This window comes from Mytilus trossulus, chromosome 5 (genome assembly GCF_036588685.1).
Source record: "Mytilus trossulus isolate FHL-02 chromosome 5, PNRI_Mtr1.1.1.hap1, whole genome shotgun sequence".
Taxonomy (NCBI): Eukaryota; Metazoa; Mollusca; class Bivalvia; order Mytilida; family Mytilidae; genus Mytilus; species Mytilus trossulus.
The window spans coordinates 12518113-12539925 of record NC_086377.1 but is presented as its reverse complement, the minus strand read 5'-3'; the positions used below and the strand labels follow the sequence as shown (position 1 = coordinate 12539925).

General features: G+C 32.2%; 1 protein-coding gene across 1 annotated transcript in view; it reads right to left on the bottom strand.

Annotated features, from left to right (window-relative positions):
- LOC134717605 (serine/threonine-protein phosphatase 6 regulatory ankyrin repeat subunit B-like) overlaps positions 1-21813 on the bottom strand; it is a 55399-nt gene that overhangs the window by 4208 nt on the left and 29378 nt on the right. The window contains exons 8-14 of the mRNA XM_063580099.1: positions 19105-19203; positions 17590-17688; positions 10552-10620; positions 5955-6014; positions 4131-4229; positions 3722-3820; positions 630-689 (exon numbers count right to left, since the gene is read on the bottom strand). Of these exons, the coding sequence (XP_063436169.1) occupies positions 630-689; positions 3722-3820; positions 4131-4229; positions 5955-6014; positions 10552-10620; positions 17590-17688; positions 19105-19203 (585 nt within the window). The remainder of the gene's footprint in view (positions 1-629; positions 690-3721; positions 3821-4130; positions 4230-5954; positions 6015-10551; positions 10621-17589; positions 17689-19104; positions 19204-21813) is intronic.

Genomic DNA, 21813 nt, shown 5'->3' with positions numbered 1-21813 from the left:
TGAACTGCATGAGATTAGTCTGATAATTAAACGAAATCTCAAAAAACAATATTTGTCTAGTGTTCAACTTTTAAGAATAGCTCAGATCAAAATCACCGTTCATTTAAAACTGTGTGTCCATATGTCATAGCGGCATGTCATAAGTATCAAGCATCAAAAACCGAACTAGCGGTAAGATCGGATCGATAGATTTTTAAAGGTCTACAGAATATTTGAAGAAGCTTTAAAGTCGATAAAACAATCACGAAAAATTAAATTTACCATTAACTCCATGTTACTATTTTGTATATTATATATTTTGTTTTTTTCAAACCCGTACTGTACTTTATTGATATAAGAGTTTAAATGAGCTCTTGTGAGAAACAAAAACCTTTTGCATATCTGTATTCTAATGATAAAGTATAGAAGAGTGTGGTAGTTATGTGTAAATCTTTCAATGGTTGAAGTTATGAGTATAAAACTTGAAAGCATTCCATATATACACATTCGTTTGATTTCAACGCAGTCACCATTTTAAAGCTTTGTTGTATTCAATATTAAAATAACATGAGCAATGTCAAAATTTAAAAAAAAAGAAAAGAAACGTTGACCTCATTATTTCTAGCAGACAAATCGGCTCCAAGGCTAACCAACGTTTCTGCCATGCGCTCCTCGCCAATCCGTATTGCTTGATGTAAAGGCGAATCCCCCTAAAACATAAAAACAGAAGAATTATAAACATGTAAAACTTTATGTTAAAGAGGGACGAAAGATACCAAAGGGACAGTCAAACTCATAAATCTAAAACAAACTGACAACGCCATGGCTAAAAATTAAAAACAAACAGAAAAACAATAGTACACATGACACAACATAGAAAACTAAAGAATAAACAACACGAACCCCACCAAAAACTAGGGGTGATCTAAGGTGTAAGAAGATCCTGCTCCACATGCGGCAACCGTCGTGTTGCTTACAAATCCGGTAAATAGTCTAATTCGGTAGGTCAAATTCATGAAAGGGAAGGGGATTGTAGGGGATTGTAGTTCTGACGTACGGAACATATCCGATATCATTTGTGAAACAGTTATTCCATAACGGTCAACCATCTCGTGATAGCGTCCGTAAAATTTACGAAGGGATGATTTTAACTATTTATGTAAGTATCGTATTGAGAAATTTCAGGAAACAAGTACATTACGTCTTAATTGAAACTGTTAAGTTGAGAATGTATAGTCCATCAATGCAACAAGACATACCACATGACATGTTAATGTCTAAAGCAAGTTTTTGACAAAATTAATATCGGACCGTTGACAGCAGAGATATTTTATAATACATAAGTTATATTGATAAAATGATTTCAAAGAAGTTCATCTAAAGAGGGACAAAAGATAACAGAGGGACTTTCAAACACATGGATCGAAAATAAAAATGACAACAAAATGGCTTTCAAGAAAAAGACAAGCCGATGATATTACACAAGACACAAAATTGTAAACAAAAAACTAAGCAACAACAATTACATGAAAAACGGGGGTTGATATCAGGTGATCAGGAAGATTAAGCAGATTCTTTTCCACATTTGCACCCGTCGTGCTGCTCATATTATTACAAACCCGGTTAATAGTCTCAACTCGGTAAATAGTTATCAAAGGTACCAGGATTATAAATTTTAATACGCCGGACGCGTAGTTGAAACATAGGAAACATATCCGATATCATCTGTCAAACAGATATTCCTTAACGTTCAATCAACTCGTGGCGACGTCCATAAAATGTTCGAAAGGATGATTTCGAATTCACCATTTGACACTATTGGTTCAATAGATCCCTTGTGACGAGCAACCTTTTATAAAAAAAAATCAGAAAATACAAGCACGGTTATATCGTATGAACTGCGAGATACATACTCTGCAAACAGTTGCTCCTAGAATGTTGCTTTATAGAAATGAAAAGTGCGCAATTGCAAAACTGAAAGTATCTTTTTTTGTCGTTTGTAACGTAGTCGAGCATGTTTGTCTTTTACATGTACATGGCGTCACATTACGAAATTGTAAACTTTGTACTGTAGAACAGTTTTATAAAATTAGCTTTTTTTCACCAAATATAGATTTTCCAACTTTAACTCAACTGCATGCTAAATATTATTGACTTTTATACAAATAAATAAAATATTGGGGATATAGTCAAAGAGACAATAACCCGTCTAAAGAGCAGAGACTAGCTTAAGGCCAACAATGGGTCTTCAAAACAGCATGAAATTCCCACACATAAAGGTGTGTTTCTGTTGGCCATCTTAATCAAAATGTGAACTTGTTCAGCAATAATTACGCAATGTATGCAATCATCAATTTGTATAATGTGTGATATTGTCCATATATGTTGATGCAAAGATTTTTTTTAAGGTAAATGTCCATTTGCAAATATTTCAGGCCTATTGAATAGAATTGAAGTTTACCTAATAAAAATATAATAGTTGTTTGAACTGGTCATACTTTCACTTTAGATGAAATTCATGCATGAACATCATGAACTAGTTCATACTAATGAACACAAATTGTGTTAAATTGTAATCAATTTTCACAATAGACATTGTATTAATAAATAACCTCAAAAACAGAATTATAAAACAGTTCTGAGCAGGACAGAAGATTCCCTGCTCTTTACATACCCCGTTTTCCAAGAAGTATACAAATAGATGAAATCATTACTCCTTTCATAAATTAAAACTTTCCTTATCAAAAGCTACATCAGTTTTAAGAAACCGTTTACTTAAACAATTAGTTTTATTTATTCTTGTTTTTTTGTATTATTTGTAGACGATAATCCTGTTGGAGAAAAAGAAAGGTGTTTAGATGACGTTCAATTAAAATAGATGATAAGCGACACTAACTCATTAATGCTAATGTGAACATTAAATTATTTAAGAAGCATAATGTTGCGTTCTAGCCAACCCTTTTTAATAACAATCTTTGTTTCTTCTACTAAGGCTTAATTGGGTCGTTTAAAAACTCACCTAATTGATGGAACTTAATAAATTGATCAGATAAAATGAACAACTTATAATATAAATTATTACATTAAAACCAAATATGCAATCTATTCAAAGTATCGAACTGAATGAATCCATTGCAACAACAAATTTGTATTCAACTATTGAAAAATATACAGCATTATATGCTCCACTTTAGCACGAGTCAATATTATAGATCGATTTACTTTTATATGTAGAATTGATAATTGAAATGGGGAATGTGTCAAAGAGAAAACAACCCGACCAAATAAAAAAACAACAGCAGAAGGTCACCAACAGGTCTTCAATGTAGCGAGAAATTCCCGCACCCGGAGGCGTTATTCAGCTGGCCCCTAAACAAATATATACTAGTTCAGTGATAATGAACGCCATACTAATTTCCGTGTTGGCTACGTCAAATATTGCTATTGTCTTTAATAAAAATAAAAAAATAGCATACCCGACTTTTTGCATCAGTTGTATATTGCGTGGTGATTATCTTGTATGTAAGCTATACATATAGTCCTTCTGTTAAATTGATGACACATGACAGATGGTTCATGTGGTTAAAATTTAGATAACTTCCTGCGACACGATAAAATCTATTCAGATAATAGGAAATATTCCCAAAAACATAGAATTTGAAGTTAAATAAAATTAATTTGTAATATAAACAACATAAGAAGGAAAATAACGACCATATCCTAAGTATTTACAGCGGCTTACATTATTATTTTTAGCGGACAATTTGGCACCAAGTCTAACTAAAGTCTCCACCATTCGCTCATCGCCACTCATTGTTGCACTGTGTAAAGGTGTATCACCCTAAAAAGGAATTATGTTTGCTATCATGATGTAAAGTTATATAAAAGGCATACCAATGATTATCATCAGAAATAGATTTCAATCAAGGCAGTACAACTGTTTTGACCTTCACATATTTTATAGGATGGAAACAAAAACGGTAATGGGTTTTTGAGTTTTTTGGGGTTTTTTTCATTGTAAATAAATAAAATTAGAAAACGTAATCGTAAATAAATAAACTGGATCTGGTGGAATCAGTACTTATTAAACAGCTTTTAAGTAAAACCATACAAATACAATACAAATGAGAAATAGAATATCAAAAATAAACCTTGTTATTTTCAGCGGACAACTTTGCACCTCGATTAACGTAATTCTCCGCTAGACCCATTTCTCCATGGAGGGCTGCTTGATGTAAAGGTGAATCACCCTTCAAAAGAATAAAATAAGCTATTTTGCTATATCATGGAAATAACACTGATCAATATTTGTTTTCTCTCTATTTTACATGTGTTTTTGAATTTCTTATAATTTGATTTAGAAATCAGAATGTTTGTTTCAATCTAAAGGTGAATTACTAAATAACATGTCTAATGTTCTATAATATTACTTATAATATCGAGTTCATGACACTCTGAAATTTGATTTGTAAATACATATGCAAATTGACGTCCTTTAAATACTGTTATGGCACGAAATCTCAATTTATGAAAAGTAATGCAATCTCATCCTTTACCGTCAACGTTTTATGAAACCAACAACTTCTGACGTAATACTTTTGCCAACATACACCTTTGATATTATTTAACAAACATGGACTTAATTGTGGTGTAATGCATTAATTGGTTATGTATTCATACATTATTTGGATGGTTCCTTGACTACATATTCTTTAAATGAGATGTCATATCATTGTCAATACCTTTATACATTAATAAACATATCACACAGTCATACAAGTATTATACTTCGGTATGCAAAACATGTGTTGTGTATATGTTCCGGACCATATGAGTATTTGGACCATACGCGTGTGAGCATGATCATATGGATATATACTCATATGGTCCGATCGTACGCGTATGGTCGAGGTAATCAGCACCGCCAAGTAACATAGTTTATTTAAGATGTTTTGTGGATATGGTGTTCTGTAGTCATATTACGTCATTTGAAATCTGGAGCTTCATAAACACCGTAGATATATCGGAGTAATCCAACACCTCGACAACACTGTACCAAGCTACAAAGAAGGCTACCTTTTTCACTTGCAAACAAAAGGTGTTACTGAAAAGTATCGTGCACTACCATTATGTGCAAATGGGGAAAAACAGTTATGCTACCGATTGAAAAAAAAATCACAACAAGCCAATAACGGTAACAATTGTCCGGCACCAGATGCGCATTTCGACAATACATGTTTGTTTCAGTGATGCTCGCGGCCAAAAAATTTGGAATCAAAGGTTATATAAAAGATGGAGCGCTATAATCCAAAAGGTAAAACAAGTATAGCCGAAACCGTGAAAGGAATCAGAGCTTTGCATGAGACAGATACATTCCTTACTTTATAATAATTTTTAACATTAACAGCAAATTTTATAAACACAAAAAAAATCCGTATTTTCTTGACAGTACCTCAGTACTGGCTACTGGGCTGGTTTGAGAAAGTTATAACAGAACATCATGCAAAAATATAATAAACAATGGAAATTTACCTTGGCATCACTGTTTTATTTAATTTAGCCTTTAAAAATAATACATTGTCATGTACCCATTATTTTTTAGTATATAAAGTTTATTGTATTATTGAAAAGTCCGTAATGCATATTTGAAAAAAAATACCTATATGGTCAAAATACCCATATGGTTCGACGTGTTAATAACAATACGAGTATATAATCATATGGTCCGACCATACGCGTATGGTACAAATACTCATATGATCCGGAACATATACAAGAGACTCATTGTTTCGTGGGAATCAAACGAGATGTTTGAAGAAAAGGCAAAAAAAGTACGGAGTTAATTAGCCTTGAAAACTTAAATAGCGGCATCATTAAAAACATAGAGAACACATGATTGCATTTCCTTTGTTTCTGTAAAAGTTAAAAGAGACAACCTGTTTATTTGTTGCTGATAAATCGCCTCCTAGACTAACGAGCACATTCGCCATTGTCTTCTCTCCAAACCTCGTTGCTTGATGTAAAGGTGACTCACCCTATAATAGATTAAAAGATATAAGATGATGTGGTTTGAGTGCCAATGAAACAACTCTCCACACAATTCAAACTTTGTAACAGAAAGAAAAAAACATTAAAGTACGGTTGTCAACCCGATGCTTTGGCTCACCTCGAACAATGTGTTGATAAGGAGCCCAAAATGACTAACATGAAAACCAACGGCATTATCCATTTAAAAATCGAGAAACACGTAGATACCAAATTAACAAACAAAAAAATGTACACATCAGGATCCTGACGTAGAGTAGAAGAGGTGCAAAAATGCAGCGTGTTCACGTTTGGATAGGTGCCAACCTTAACACTGTACCGAAACACGAAAAAATGTATGACAACATAGAAAGACACACTAAGAAACAGCAAGTAGAATGATTTAACTCTATTAAAAGACATATATAAATAAAAGTTAACAATTTCAGAAAAGGGGAGACAGTTAGGTACCATTATAACGTTTAATCCTGCTACAAATGTTTGCACCTGGCATAAGTCTGGAATCTGATGTAGAAAAGTTGTCGTTTGTGTATGTAATTTATACGTGTTTCTCGTTTCTGTTTTTTTTTTTATTAGACCGTTGGTTTTCCCGTTTAACTGGTTTTACACTAGTAATGTTTAGGGGCTATTATAGCTTGTTGTTCAGTGTGAGCAAAGGCTCCGTGTTGAAGGCCATACCTTCACCTATGATGGTTTGCTTTTATAAATTGTTATTTGGACGTAGAGTTGTATAGGTACTCATACCATATCTTTATAAATATAGGTACACTGAAACAATGAATTTGATCTACCACACAACGTAAATATAAAATTATTAAAACAAGGAGTCAATAAATGACTAATGATAAACAATTACAGAAAGTAAACTAGAACCTTGAAAAAAAATCCGCAAAATAACTTGTTAAATCATGCAGAATTATCTTTACATTGTCAACACGAACATACTTAGAAATGCAGTTAATAAATTTGTAATTTTGTGGATAGCAGTCATACTGGTTATATATTTTGAAGTTTGGTATGTCGTCCTTTGTTATTGAAGAAGTACACATTTTTTTCGAAGTCCATCTTAAGCAGACCCCAAAGCAGGCCTCCAGATGCGGGATTTTCTCGCTGTATTTAAGACCCATTGGTGGCATCTTTGGTAGGGTTTTTGTCTCTTTGACACATATATCACCTCCTATAGTTAATATTATTTTATTGTATAACAAATTGTATTGATTCTGCATAAAACTAATGTAATGTTTAAATGCCTTGATGTATTTACTTTGTGCATAAAACGTGGCTCTGCACATTCCAATATTGTGTTTGTATAGTGATTAGAATAATAACATCAATACTGCTGTTTTCGTATGTTGACATTTTGACCGTTTTGTGTGATCACATATTGTTGTCAATATAATGGAATTGCATGTAACGGTCATACATATGAGAGGTTTCCCTATCTATTAAACAAGGATTAATCAAACATGTTCTACATAAGAAAATGCATCTACCAAGTCAGGAATATGACATTTGTTATCATATCGTTGAATGTATTAGAGCTTTTGATTTTCCAATTTTGATTTAACATATATGTTCGGTACTTTAGTTATTTACCGTTTTTCAAGACTAATCACATAACCGTATGGATGGTATACACTGTTTAGTTTGGGCTTTTTGGAGACAAATTCAAGTTGATAATCACAACTGTTGATGTATTTGTGAATATTTGAAATTGTATTGCCAGCACATTAGTAAATATGTATTCAAAATGTGTAGAAATTTAAATAAGATTGAGAATGGAAATGGGGAATGTGTCAAAAGGACAACAACCTGGCCTTGATTTTGCCATGTGATTATGGACTTTCTGAATTGATTTTCCTCTAAGTTCAGTATTTTTGTGATTTGACTTTTCATTTGATGAAACGAAGGCAACACTAGAATACCGTTTTTCGAAATTCATTATTCGATTAAGAAAAAAAAACAAATCCGGGTAACAAACTTAAAATGAGGGAACACATGAAGGATAGAGGTAGAACTACGACACAATAGAAACGAAACATTAAAAAGTAAAACACACAGAAACGAACTATATTATAACAATGAAGGATTAAGTTGTAAGGTTTGTTCAGCTTATTCGTCAATTTCAAATGTATTGTGATCGGTGCTATTCAGACAGGATTACCGCTAGCGGTCGCCATTTTCGAAATTTGCGCAAAAAATAATAATTGTGGCGATAAAAATTCGTCATTTGTGAAAGAATTTGGCGAAAGAAATATATAACGATTTATTTTCCTCCATTTTGTTTATTTACTTTTTTCGAGTTTCTCGGACTTTACGAGATCAGACAATACTCGGAATTCCCCTTGACCTCATTCAGATTTGGACAGAAATTCAATAATAAGTTTATTGCATTTTATAGCTATCGACAACAAAGGACTAATTATGAAATGAAGGGTCAATTTCATTTGTTTTGTTGTAAAAAAAACGCTTCTTAGTACAAAAGTGCACATCAATATTTTTCTTTTAAAGAAGCTTTCCCCACGAACTATACTGGTATTATAGATCAAAACATGTCCATTAATTTTGTTATATTCCAAGACTTAATATCTTCTTTATTATAAGAAGTATAGTGGTTCCCTCATTTAGAAAATTTGTATAAAGTACAATGAATATTTTTCACTTTTAAGTTAAAAAAAAAACTATTGTTTTAAAGTAAATGATTAGTGTTTATTTACAAAAATGTAGACTCTAAAAAAAGTTTGAGAGAATAATCATAGCACAAAGAGGCAAAATCATCTTATTCAAGGGAGGGGTGTAGAAAAAAGGTAAATTTTAAACCAAAAATATATTTATGTTTCTTTGCGAAAAAAAAACAATAAAGTGGCGAAAAATATATTGTTTTGGCGAAAGAGGTGGGAAAAAAATAATTGACCAAGGGGAAACCCTGTATTCAGACATATCAAACATTGACTTTTTTCGTCATTAACCTTAAAACAGAATTTTCTTTCATAACATTTCAGTTTTGAGAATACAAAGCGTAATGATGCGTGTCGTCGGGTTGTTGTGTCTCTTTTAACCTATTTTGTCTGGGTTCTTTTTTTCTCTCATAAAATTGAGAATGGAAATGGGGAATGCGTTAAAGAGACAACAACCCGACCATATAAAAAACAACAGCAGAAGGTCACCAACAGGTCTTCAATGTAACGAGATATTCCTGCACCCGAAGGCGTCCTTCAGCTGGCCCCTAAACAAATATATACTAGTTCAGTGATAATGAACGCCATACTAATTTCCAAATTGTACACAAGGAACTAAAATCAAAATACTACAAGAAATAAAGGTCAGGGGCTGCTGACTTGCGATAGGCGCAAAAATGCAACGGGGTTAAACATGAGATCTCAACCCTCCCCCTATACCACTAGCCAATGTAGAAAAGTAAATGCATAACAATACGCACATTTAAAATTCAATTCAAGAGAAGTCCGAGTCTGATGTCAGAAGATGTAACCAAAGAAAATAAACAAAATGACAATAATACATAAATAACAAAAGACTACTAGCAGTTTAATGACATGCCAGCTCCAGACTTCAATTAAACTGATTGAAAGATTATTATTTTGAATATCAGGCACAATTTTCCCGTTTGGGGTTTAGTATCATACCATCATAACATATATGAGAAGAACATAACATGAATCGTTGTAAACATACGACATTCGATGCAACTGTCATACACGTTAGAAGTTTAGCGCTGTAAGACCAGGTGTAATCCACTGTTGTCTACATTTGAAAACGCCTTACCCAATTCAAAAATATGACAGTTGTTGTTCATACGTTTGGTGTGTTTTATAATTTGGTTTTGCCGTTTGATTAGGGTCTTTTCGATTTGAATATTCCCCGGAGTTATGTATTGTTGTAATAATACCTTTTTGACGCATTCCCCATTTCTATTCTTAATTTGTTATCTTTAATATATCAGAACATTATAACCAATTAAATATTTGTGTGAATATATAGTTCTGTATTTCTTTTAGAAACACAAACTTGTGTGTTTGAGATTACATCAAACAATCTTTAATAAAATAAAGTGCAATATATTTGTCGTGTAAGGATGTTTGCTTGTCATATTTTGGAATTTTTGTCAGGTTTTCGAAATCGTCTGGTTTAATCCATGTAATTTCTTAACAGAATTTACCCCTTAACCCCCATTTTTCTTTTTATAGATCTTTCAAATGTATAATTAAAAGCCATTTTTTAAAAGTTTTATACAATCTTAATTATTTTTCTAATAGTTTTTCAGAACTTTAACTGGTCAATAATAAAGCTATGAAAAATCAAGAGAGATCATTTTACTGCAAAAATTTCAATGGCTAATATCTCGAAACAATCACGGTGATCCCTAACACTTTTTGCTCTTTTGATTCCTTAATTAATATCCTATCAATATATACTAGTTTTATGGAAAGTTATTTATTTTCAAACTGAACAGCAAACATCCTTAATACTGAATAGTTTGGCAAAAATCAGTATCCACGTGCATCTTACCTTAGCGTATTTGCTATACCAATGCGATTCTCTGCAGATATCTTCAACTAAATCCAATGGTTTTTTTCCCTGTGAATATACATAGAAAATATGTGAAATGTCCTAATATCAAAAAAGTAGAAAGATATGAAATTGAGAATGGAAATTTCAATGTTTGTGGCATAACATCTGTGTCACAAGTTCATTGTTTTCTGTTTAGTATTAAGTTTGTATTAAGATCAATTTTGTTACATCTCGTGATCAATTTATTTAGCAATCGCCAATGGCAGTCAGCAGGGTTAAAGAACATCAGTTGTTCGACCTGTTAGTCAAATGCGTTTTGTTTAAATATTCTTTTTCACTTGATTTTGATATTTTGGAAAATGTTGTTTGTGCAGTATTTAGACCCTTCTACAGCGTAGGTTGTAAATACAGACCAAACAACATTTTCCAAAAAACCAAAAGAGTGAAAAAGTATATTTGAACAAAACGCATTTGTCTAAGAGGCCGAACAACTGATGTTCTTAAACCCTGCTGACCGCCATTGGCGATTGCCAAATAAAATTGATTACGAAATATATAATATGATTATAAACGCCATACAAATTATGCAGTAGAAACTAAAATTAAAAATAATACAAAACTAACAAAGGTGTGAGGCTCCTGATTTAGGATATGCGCAATAATGCGGCGGGGTTTAACATGTTTATTGGATCTCAATCCTCCACCTATACATATAGTAAAATGTAGAAAAGTAAAACTCAGTTCAAGAGAAGTCCGAGTAATAAAGAAAATGACATTAATACATGAATAAAAACAGACTAGCAGTTAATGACATGCCAGCTCACGACTTCAATCAAAGTGATTGAAATATTATGTCTTCATCCTATGAATATCAGGCACAATATCTCCTGTTAGCGGTTTAGTATCATACACTTATAATATGAGAAGGACATAACCCGTGTCATGCCAACAGCGGATTTTTAAATAAATGAGTATATCTCTGATGCAAAGACCCTATAAGTGAATCAATATTAAAGCCGAAATATGCAGTTTGTTATGTCTTTACAACAGTATCGCAACTATATTCTTTCTTTTCTTGATCTTAAGTCTATTTTAAATACAAGGTTGTGCTTGCCTCTAAGGAGAATACTGACATGTTTGTGCTTTATAAAGAATATTTCCATAAACAATTGGAAGTGAAATACCTCAGTGTATAAGAAGTCTGCATGTCTTCCTAACACGAAAGGAAAAGCATTAATGTGGTATTAAAACACAATTAGATTTTCTACAAAATGACATCCGTACGTAAATCGATTAATGAACCCATTGGAAAGGGTAATGAATGAAACATAAGACTTACTCAATAAATGTTCGTCCACATAAAACAATGTTATCAAGACGAAATTTTATAGAACTTTTGCATTTTTATTTATCAATTGGTTGTCCAGATTATTCGGACGAGGTTTTAGCCCGATAATTCCAGCACTCAAGCGGTGTTGCATTGCAGTTTTGTCACTAATGAGTTTTATGTAGACAAAAGAGGGACGAAATATACCAGAGGGACCGACAAACTCATAAATCGAAAAGATACTGACTAAAACAGACAAAGAGACAAACAATAGTACAAATGACAAAACATAGAACACTCAAGAATAAGCAACAAGAACCCCACCATAAACTAGGGGAGATATCAGGTGCTCCGGAAGTGTAAGCAGATCCTGCTCCACATGTGGCTACCGTCATGTTGCGTATGTGATAACAAATCCGGTAAACGGTATTATTTGGTAGATCACATTCATCAGCACGACCTTCTGGAATATTAAATTGAAAGCCATTTAGAATTATTTATTCCACTGGGTCGATGCCAACGCTGGTAGACGTTTCCAGATACTTTTTCGAAATACTTAGGATTTTCCAAGGCATAGATCACCTTGGTGTATTTGGCAAACCTTTGGAGATGTTGGGTCGTCGATCCTCTTTTACTTTGATCTTGTTCGGCTTCATGACTTTTCAATCTTAGTGTCACTGCTAAATCTTATGTAGAAGAAATGCGCGACTGATGTACTTTATGATAAGCTTGGTAATTTTCATAACCTTTAACTATTTAAGAAGACAAGAAAAGAATTATACATATTAAGATTCATGGTATACCGCCGTATTGTAATGTACAAAATAGTAGGTCCAGTAAGATCCCTGTTTGGCCCCAACATGTAGCACTTTTACAAAATTGTTAAAATGAATATGATCTGTGTTTAATAATACAATGACCATGTATTACTGAAATCTTCACAATTTTAGCATTTTAGATAAATATTAGGCGGTTTCTGTCTTAAATGAAAGTGGCGGTATTTGTGTTCATTCTTGTATTTGATGATTATACACAACATATATAAAGGTTGAGGATGAACACAGATGGGGTCACTTTCATTTTTGACAAAAAAACATCTGAAAACTGACATATTTTGGAATTTTGATAGATTTTTCATATTTAAACTTGAATCAAAGTGTTTTAAATGACTTCAATTGTTAAAATCTTTAACATAAACTAATTGAATCAACTGAAATAGACTCTTTAGTGTTTAAAAAGTTTCCCAAACCTTTGGTTAGATGGACTTGAAATTTGAAGCCAAAATCGACCATTATCGTACCTAATCCTATGCAGACATATTTGCAATTTAATGGTTGTTCTGTTTAAGACAACTGGGTGATTAATTGTATTGTTCTAAATCTTTTAATCACTAAATCACTTATATGTATTTGTTTGCTTTTGTCTTTCGAATCTTTTTTTTTAAATAAGTCATGTAAGTAGGATGATTATTTTAGTGAATAATTTATACTGGACTGATAGGGATTTTTTTTTATTTTCTTCAACATATCATAAGACCTATCTTTTTACAATGTATTACAAAATAATGTCTCATAGATTTTCTTCAAAACAAGAAGTGTTGGTTTTTTTTCATGAACAATCGTAGCAAATTTAAACAATTTGCAACAACTCAGTGCTTGATAAATAGCACGGTGACCCATACTTTTTATTTAATTTTTGGAAAAGTATAAGAAAATTTGATCTCAAAAAGTATATACTTATGATTTATTTGAAGTTCAAAACATAACATTGAGTAACCCTGTAATTAATTGTGGTTGTGTTGCCTTTCCAAATGTCAGACATTCATTGCTATTCACATGATATCAACCGGGGGGTATATGATTAAACTTACGAAAGGTTTCAATAAAAATGAAAGACAAATTACTTTATATAAGTTAGCTAGTTGTAAAAATGTATTTCTAGCGTTATGTGTACATATATTTCACGAAACTTTTAAGTAAGACACAGAAAACTCAAAAATGTATAAAAATTAATCCTTACGTCGCTATTTTTTGCTGTGGTGTCGGCATCAAAGCGTATCAGATCTTCAACCACGGTCAATTTGCTCTTCATGGACGCTTGATGTAAAGGTGTATCGCCCTGAATTGATACAATAGTAACTATTAGTATACTTATCTGCAGCATTTAAATAAACATAAACAAATTATAATTCATTTAAATGTTGATATAAACAAAGGTCTTATTAATATAATATGTCATTCATGAAATGTTTATAAAGAGAGGCAAAAAATACCAGGGGACCATTTAAACGCGGGTATGCGTCTCGTCTAACTATATTGACGGCTTCATCCTAATTTCTTAGGATGTAGGATTTATCCTTTTCAATATGAAAAAGACCTAACTGGTATGTCAATTATTAACACAGATTACAGACACACTGGTATTAAAGTGATAATCGTAGCAGGAATTACGACTATCCCAATATGGCGATGGCAGATATAAGTAAACTATTTACACTCATTTTTTCTCAAATGTAGCATGTTTTTGTCAATATTTACTTAGATGCAATTATACCATTACATCATATTTGAACCGTAATGGTCCTGGAATTGTCTAAGCACTTTGAAAACTGCCGTTGAAAAATTCAGGATGATAATTGTATTTTGGAAAAAAGATAATTGCAATTATGGTATTAAAAAATGAGAAGATAATCGTAACTGGATAGTGTTTTATTAATATTGACACTAAACACGTGTTTCATGAAACGATTAAAATACATGGGTATTTGATCAAAATATTTAAATATGATTTTTTAAATCAGAAATTACAAATGTATATCAGAAGAAAACAGAAAAATAGTGAATTCACTGGGAAAAAATATGAACGGCTATTTTACCCGGAATTATACATTACCCTCCAAAATTAAACTATATGCATTTTTCTTGAAATATAAGGAAAAGGGCAATATGAACACTTATATCCACCGATAAAAGTATAATCTGTTAAATCCGATATTGCAATTATTAAGTTATTGATAGATGCGTTTGTTACAATTGTCGGACCGTTTGCGTATATGCGTATGATCAAGTACGAACTGCCCATATATGTTATTGGATAAAACGGGTTAAATTAAAACTTTTATCACAATCTTTATTTTTATACGTTTATGAATAGTTATTATAATGAAATTTACAAACGAACAAATGAAATTAGATATTTGTTTAGTTGTATATCTGGATTCTTTTTTGGTACTCTCGCACATTGTGACACTTACTCATAATGCTACCACATGTATCGCAATATTTTTTGCATTTAAATGTTTGCAGTTCATGAGTGTTCATTTGCATTTGCATGTTTTTGAACAGACCATACGTGTACGGGCCACATACTCATACGGTCTGGACTATATATGTTAGACTTAGATCGACGTCCGGCCTCTAATTGACGTCCGTTCCTTAAATCTATGGCCGTTTATCAAATCAACGTCCAAATCTGACGTCACATTCTCAAATCGACGTCCATATTTTGATACTCTAATCGACGTCCAATGTGACGGCATGTATTGTCAAAACGACGTCCGATTGAATGTAGTCGTCTTTAATCGTTGTTCAATATTGATAAATAATAAGTTACATGACTTTATTGTTTTCAATTAATAAATGTAGATACAGGAAGATGTGGTATGAGTGGTAATGAGACAACTATCCATTCAAGTAACAATTTATAATAGTAACCATTAAGGTCAAAGTATTGCCTTCAACAACGAGTATTGGCCCTAAAATTACTAGAGTAAAACCATTCACACGAGAAAACCATCGGTCTAATCTAAATAAAAAAAAAGAAACGTGAAACACTTATGAACCACACGAACTCACGACAACCACTGAAAATCAGATTCCTGAACATGTTTTGTAAGGTTCAAACATTTATACATACTTTCCATCTCACCCGAAATAAATATCATGCATATTAAAGTTTATCTTTATAAAAAGTTAATCGATCTCTATAGTAATGTGTCATTCCTGTGCATGTTAATAGACGACATGCATGTAGTTGTATGTCAAGGAGAAAGCAGCCTAACGACAAAGAAAACCAAACGACATCTAGAGGGAATTATTCAATCTTCAACAGTAGACAAAATAAAGTATAGATAAATGATTTTTTAGTATTACATGATTATAATAATTAGTACATTTTTTAACATTTTTTTTAGTTTAACACATGGAGTGAAACATCTACCCAAGAACTTGGCATTATGTTTTATATTGTGCTATTAAACAACTGGTTGCATATACCATTTGTTTAATAGATCCTTTTTGTCACACATTATATTTTCAAAGGTCTCAAGGTTTTAAATGATGTCGGTTCCTGTAAATTTTGTATTCTGTTAAACAAACGTTGATTAGAGAAGCTAAAGTTTCACGTCGTTAAGAGAAGCCAAAAAATGGACGTCGATTTATAGAAAGGCAATACATTGGCCGTTGATTTGGTACGATATTTTATTGTGACGTCAGATTTGGACGTCGATTTTAGGAACGGACGTCGATTAAAGACCGGACGAAGATCTGAGTCTTACTTATATATTATAAGGTAATTCATATTATTCGTAGTTATTATTCGAGATATTCTAGAAAAAGTAAATTTGTCCTAGATATTAACCTCAAAGTTTCTTCATTTATTTTTATTTTGCGTAATTATCATCATTTAACTGTACATTTACATTTCAACACACACAAAAATACCAGTGAAATGCTGAAAGACACATTTATTTCAGTTACTATCATCCGATTGAAGAAATTACGATAACAAAACAAGATACACGCAATTGACAAATGATAGGGTTACGATAATCATCCCGATTTTTTCAACGGGAAATTTTCAAAGTGCCTTGACAATTCCGGTGCACCGATATGATTTAATGGTATAGAGCAACCTTGCAGCTGAGTAACTATTGACAAAACATGCTACATTTGAGAAAAATGACTGTAAAGATTTTACCTATATCTTGCATCGTCTTATTTGGATAGTCGTAAATTCCTATTTTTATCCTTGATTTTAGTACTGGTACATGTATTATCATCTGATAATAAAAGTCATGCTGATTTTAAGATGAACAGTTTTCTTTGCTTTAAAAATGTTTGAACCCGTCGATCTTGAACTTATCAATTATTGGTACTTTTAATTATGCGGAAAACAAATATAACTTTTACATAAAGTTCAATTAATTGAGTTGTGTTTACGTCATGTCGGCTATCAAATAAGAAACTGTACATACGCCTTATTCGGAGTCACGCAGAGCAAAATACTACAATAGGAAATTATGTCACTTTGATTAAATTAGCAGTGTCATTCCTGTGGTCATAACCCGTGTATATAGCAACTCCACCAGACACCGTGGTGTGCGCATGATAGATGCGGTACGTACCTATAAAGATATAGGTAACATGTGACATATAAGGAAATTGCACTGGATAGTTCCGGAACTTATAAATATGTCTAATCGCTTATTGTTTGAAACCGTAACCGATGTTAATGGGTAACATTTTTATTATACCTTATTAGGTAGTAAGTTTCACTTGTACCTTTTTTGGTGTGTTTATAAGGTGAACAAAAAATTGATCGTGAGATTAATCATTATTGATAGTTACATGCACAAGTTTTGTTTTCAATACAACTCCTATTCAGACATGAAGATGAAAATGTACTAATGCTTTTGTGATGCCTCAAACCTTGTAATTCGTAGCTGATATATTGGCACCCAACTGAATCAACGTGATAACCATCCTTGATAAACCTAGACTAGCTGCCTGATGTAGAGGCGAATCTCCCTATAGGTATACACATTTGACAAACATTATGGTAACATAATAATCAAATTGCAAATCGTAAAATCATTGATATATAAAAGCTCAAAAAGGTTTTAATTGTTTAGATATTTAAATAGTTAGAGAAATAAGCTTTAATAAGTAAATTGCTTAAATAAAATGTTAAAAAAAGACAAATAATAGTACTCAATCAGACATCATAGAAAACGAAAGATTGAGCAACACGGGCCCCACCAAATATAGGGGGATTTCAGGTCTCTAGAAGGGTTAGCCGATCCTGCTCCACATCGTGTTGCTCTTGTTGTTACAAACCCGGTAAATAGTATTATTCGGTAGACATGCATAAAATAGGGAAGGGGACTGCAGTTACGACGAAAGAAGCATTTTCAACATTTTATATGAAACGGTAATTCCATTATGGTCAACCAACTCGTGAAACATGTGCATATCAATAAGCAATTATGAAATTAGAGTATTCAATTGTATGAAATTATTACACTTCAAAGTCATAAACTAAAATTCAATACATATTAATGCATTAAGATCGTTAAAATTTCCAGTCACAAGCATTGCACATGGCGAACCACATTGCAAAAATGCAAAGCACAATTGAAGATAAAATGTTCGCGTAATTTACGGTCATGAGATACGCTGACATGATGCATCATGTGTAAGGTATATTGATTGGAAATCACTACGTTACAGCTATAATTTTCATTAAACTTTATTAAATTGAGCGTATGAAATCATATCAAATTAACAAAAATATACACGCTCGACTGTCGTTTTATAGAATAAATAAGTTGAAAAAGTACACACCCATGTGCATATATTTATCTAAAATAGATTGCAATCATCCTACTTTAGTTGGGTTTTTAAAATAAGTTTAGCTAAGCCGGATCAGGTTTTAACCAAGTGTACGGCTAGCCCTGTTTGTATTTGTTGTCAATCAGAAAATAGGACGTAAAGCTACAGCAAAATACTAAAAAAAGAAATAGTTAAGCTGTAAGATACGTTGTCGTCTGATGTTTTTAAATCATATTTTGTATGCTGAGCGTAGGAACACGTTCTCATCGAATGTTAAAATAATTGATTGGTTTGTCGGAATGAATCTAATTAGATCTTCAAATGTTGAGTAGTAAATATTAGGAACGGAACTGGAAATCGGAAAAAAATCAAAACTCGTTTCATTCAAAGAAACTGCAGCATGTTTTGACCTGTTCAGACCAAAATTATCATTTCAGACTGAAATATATCCTCCAGCATTAAGTATACAATAGGCTATGTGTGTCTTAACACATTATAATTTGAATTGAGAGTTGTTACATTAGCACTTTCTGTATACCAAATCCTCTAAATAATTAAAAGAATAATGTAAGTTTATACGTTAACTTGCAACTGTGTTTTAAGAAATATCACCTGGTTGTTTGGAGGTGAACAATTTGCACCTAGACGAATAAGTTCTTCCACTGTGGACGTCGACTCATTAATAACTGCATCATGTAGAGGTGTATTTCCCTATATTCAAAGTTCATTACAGTAATGATATTATATAAATCAAACTTAATCTGTTCTGATTAACTTTGTACTTGTTGTTGCTTTCAAACTTTTGTTTCTGGGCGTTCCTAGTTGGTCTTGAATTGACGAAACGCACGTCTGGTGTAGTAAATTTAAAACCTGATGCCTTTAATTAGTTATTATTCGTGTGTTTCTTTGTTAAATATGTACTACTATTTATTTGTATTGTAGTCCTGTAATGTAACGTTGTCATTTCAATGTTATATTTTACATTGCCATTAAAGCGGGAGGTTTGGCATGCCACAAAACCAGGTTCAATCCACCATTTTTGTTCTAAAAAATGTCCTGTACTACATCAGGAATATGGCCGTTGTTATAATATAAATCGTTTCTGTGTGTGTGTTATATTTTAACGTTGTGTTTATGTTTGTTTCCTCTTACATTTGAGTGTGAATTCACTATAGGACGTGTCACGGTACTTTTCTATCCCACATTCATGTATTTTGTTTTGATGTTATATTTGTTTTTGTATAATGCTTAGTTCATTTCTGTGTGTGTTACATTTTCATGGTGTGTCGTTCTTCTCCTCTCACATGTCTCATATATAATGCGTTTTCCTCAGTTTCAGTATGTAACCCGGATTAGTGTTTTTCTATCGATTTATGGTTTTCAAATAATAGTATACTACTATTGCCATTACAAACAAATCAAGCGATTCTTCTTCTTAATAAAAGTAAAAATAATTATATAACTTGAAAAAGTACAATTAATAAACATTATAAAGGTATTTTCACTCATAAAGGTAAGAGACAGTAATAGTTCAAACAATGATCGCAAATACTATGAAAACATTGCTTGGAAGAACACGTGGTAATAATGGCAAAAAAGGCTGTATATCCTGTGACATTTGGTTTTGTCTTTCTGAAATTTTAAATACAGAAAAAAAGAACATAACATAGTTTACAAATTCGTCAACCATAGTAAGACATGAAAAAGTCCTCCTTTTGCTCAAATATGGACATCCTTGATAAATATAATAGAAACAAATTTTAGTCAACACATATATTGTTTTGCCATACATATGTTTTCAAACAGGACTGGCTTATTTCTGATATATGTCATTTTTTTACAATTTGTATTGTTCTTGGGTCAGAGTCTCGGGATGTATCCCTAAACTTATTCACTATTCTGGTTAAATACATGTATAACATGTCGCTTTAATACATCATTACCGACTCTTACAAGTGTCATAGCTATGATTAAAAATTCCTACCAAATAGAAAAATAATAAACCTCCTTTTATAGCCTTTTCAATAGTCGTCTGGCGCGAAAAGGACGATAACTCAATTTTAGAATTTAATATTTTTGGAGACAGTCAATTTCCGGAATTCCATGCTTCATCATCACGATTTTTTCTTTGGCCGTTGACGACATAACTATTGCTGTATTCTTTGACAATAAGGTATATTTAAGAAGGCAGAATTATCAATGTATTATCGTTGTATCAATATATGTTAGAAATGTTGGATACCTGAATTATTTGTAATTTTGGCAAGGACAGTTCATCACGTCCACTGAAAACATGATTTTGTAAGATATCACTTATCGGCATTTCCGGGCGGCAAACCAGATTAATTTCCTGACGATCTTTACTACAGTATTCTGATTGTTGTAAATTGCTACATATTATCATTTTTTGTGAATTGGTGTTTGTTTACATTATCAACGAATTTGAGTAACATTCTAGGTCGAGTTGTCGTTCGTAGTGATATAGTTTGTTCCAAACCATTGTTTGTTTCTGGTACATAACACTATTCAGTACATATTTGATAAATTGAATAAATATTACTGTTTTGAAATCATTTTCTAAAGAGACTTTTCTATGTTCTAAAATTCAATTTTTGCATCGTTGCTTATTATTTATAACCCTTGTTGATAGACTTAATCATTTTATATAATTTGTTTGGAAATATCCTGTTGATTGAAAGCAGTAAAACTGTATGTAGTTATAAACAACATGCAATGAATGAGATGTTGGTGGCCTGACGTTCAGTCCGACCTTGGAGTTTGACCATGGGAAGCTGCGCTCTCCCGGCTTCGTTCTTATTGGAGTCATTAAATGCTAAATTTCTCTACCTTTGGTCTACATAATAAAAATTGTACTGATTGAAAAAAAATATATATTGTTTTCATTTATTTTATTTAGATAGCGCTATTACATTCGGCATCCATCGTATTTTAATTTATCAGTTGTCAAATTAGACCAATCTGTGATCTGTATCCCCTGCATAATGGATCCTTTTCTACCTCATGCATAGATTACCTTAGCTTGGTTTGGCAAAACTTTTAAGAACTTTGGTCCTCAATGCTCTTCGACTTTGTTCTTTATTTCGCCTTTATAACTTTTTTTGGATTCGAGCGTCACTGATGAATCTTTTTGTAGACGAAACGCGTCTGACGTATATATGTAAAAATTACGAGTCAGGTTTTTTTTGCTTTAATGTGAATGGACATTTTTTTACACACATCTCATTTTTTAACTCCCATGCGTATTTGTAATTATCAACTATATGGCATCCACACACAGAATACAAACTATCTATTCACAAA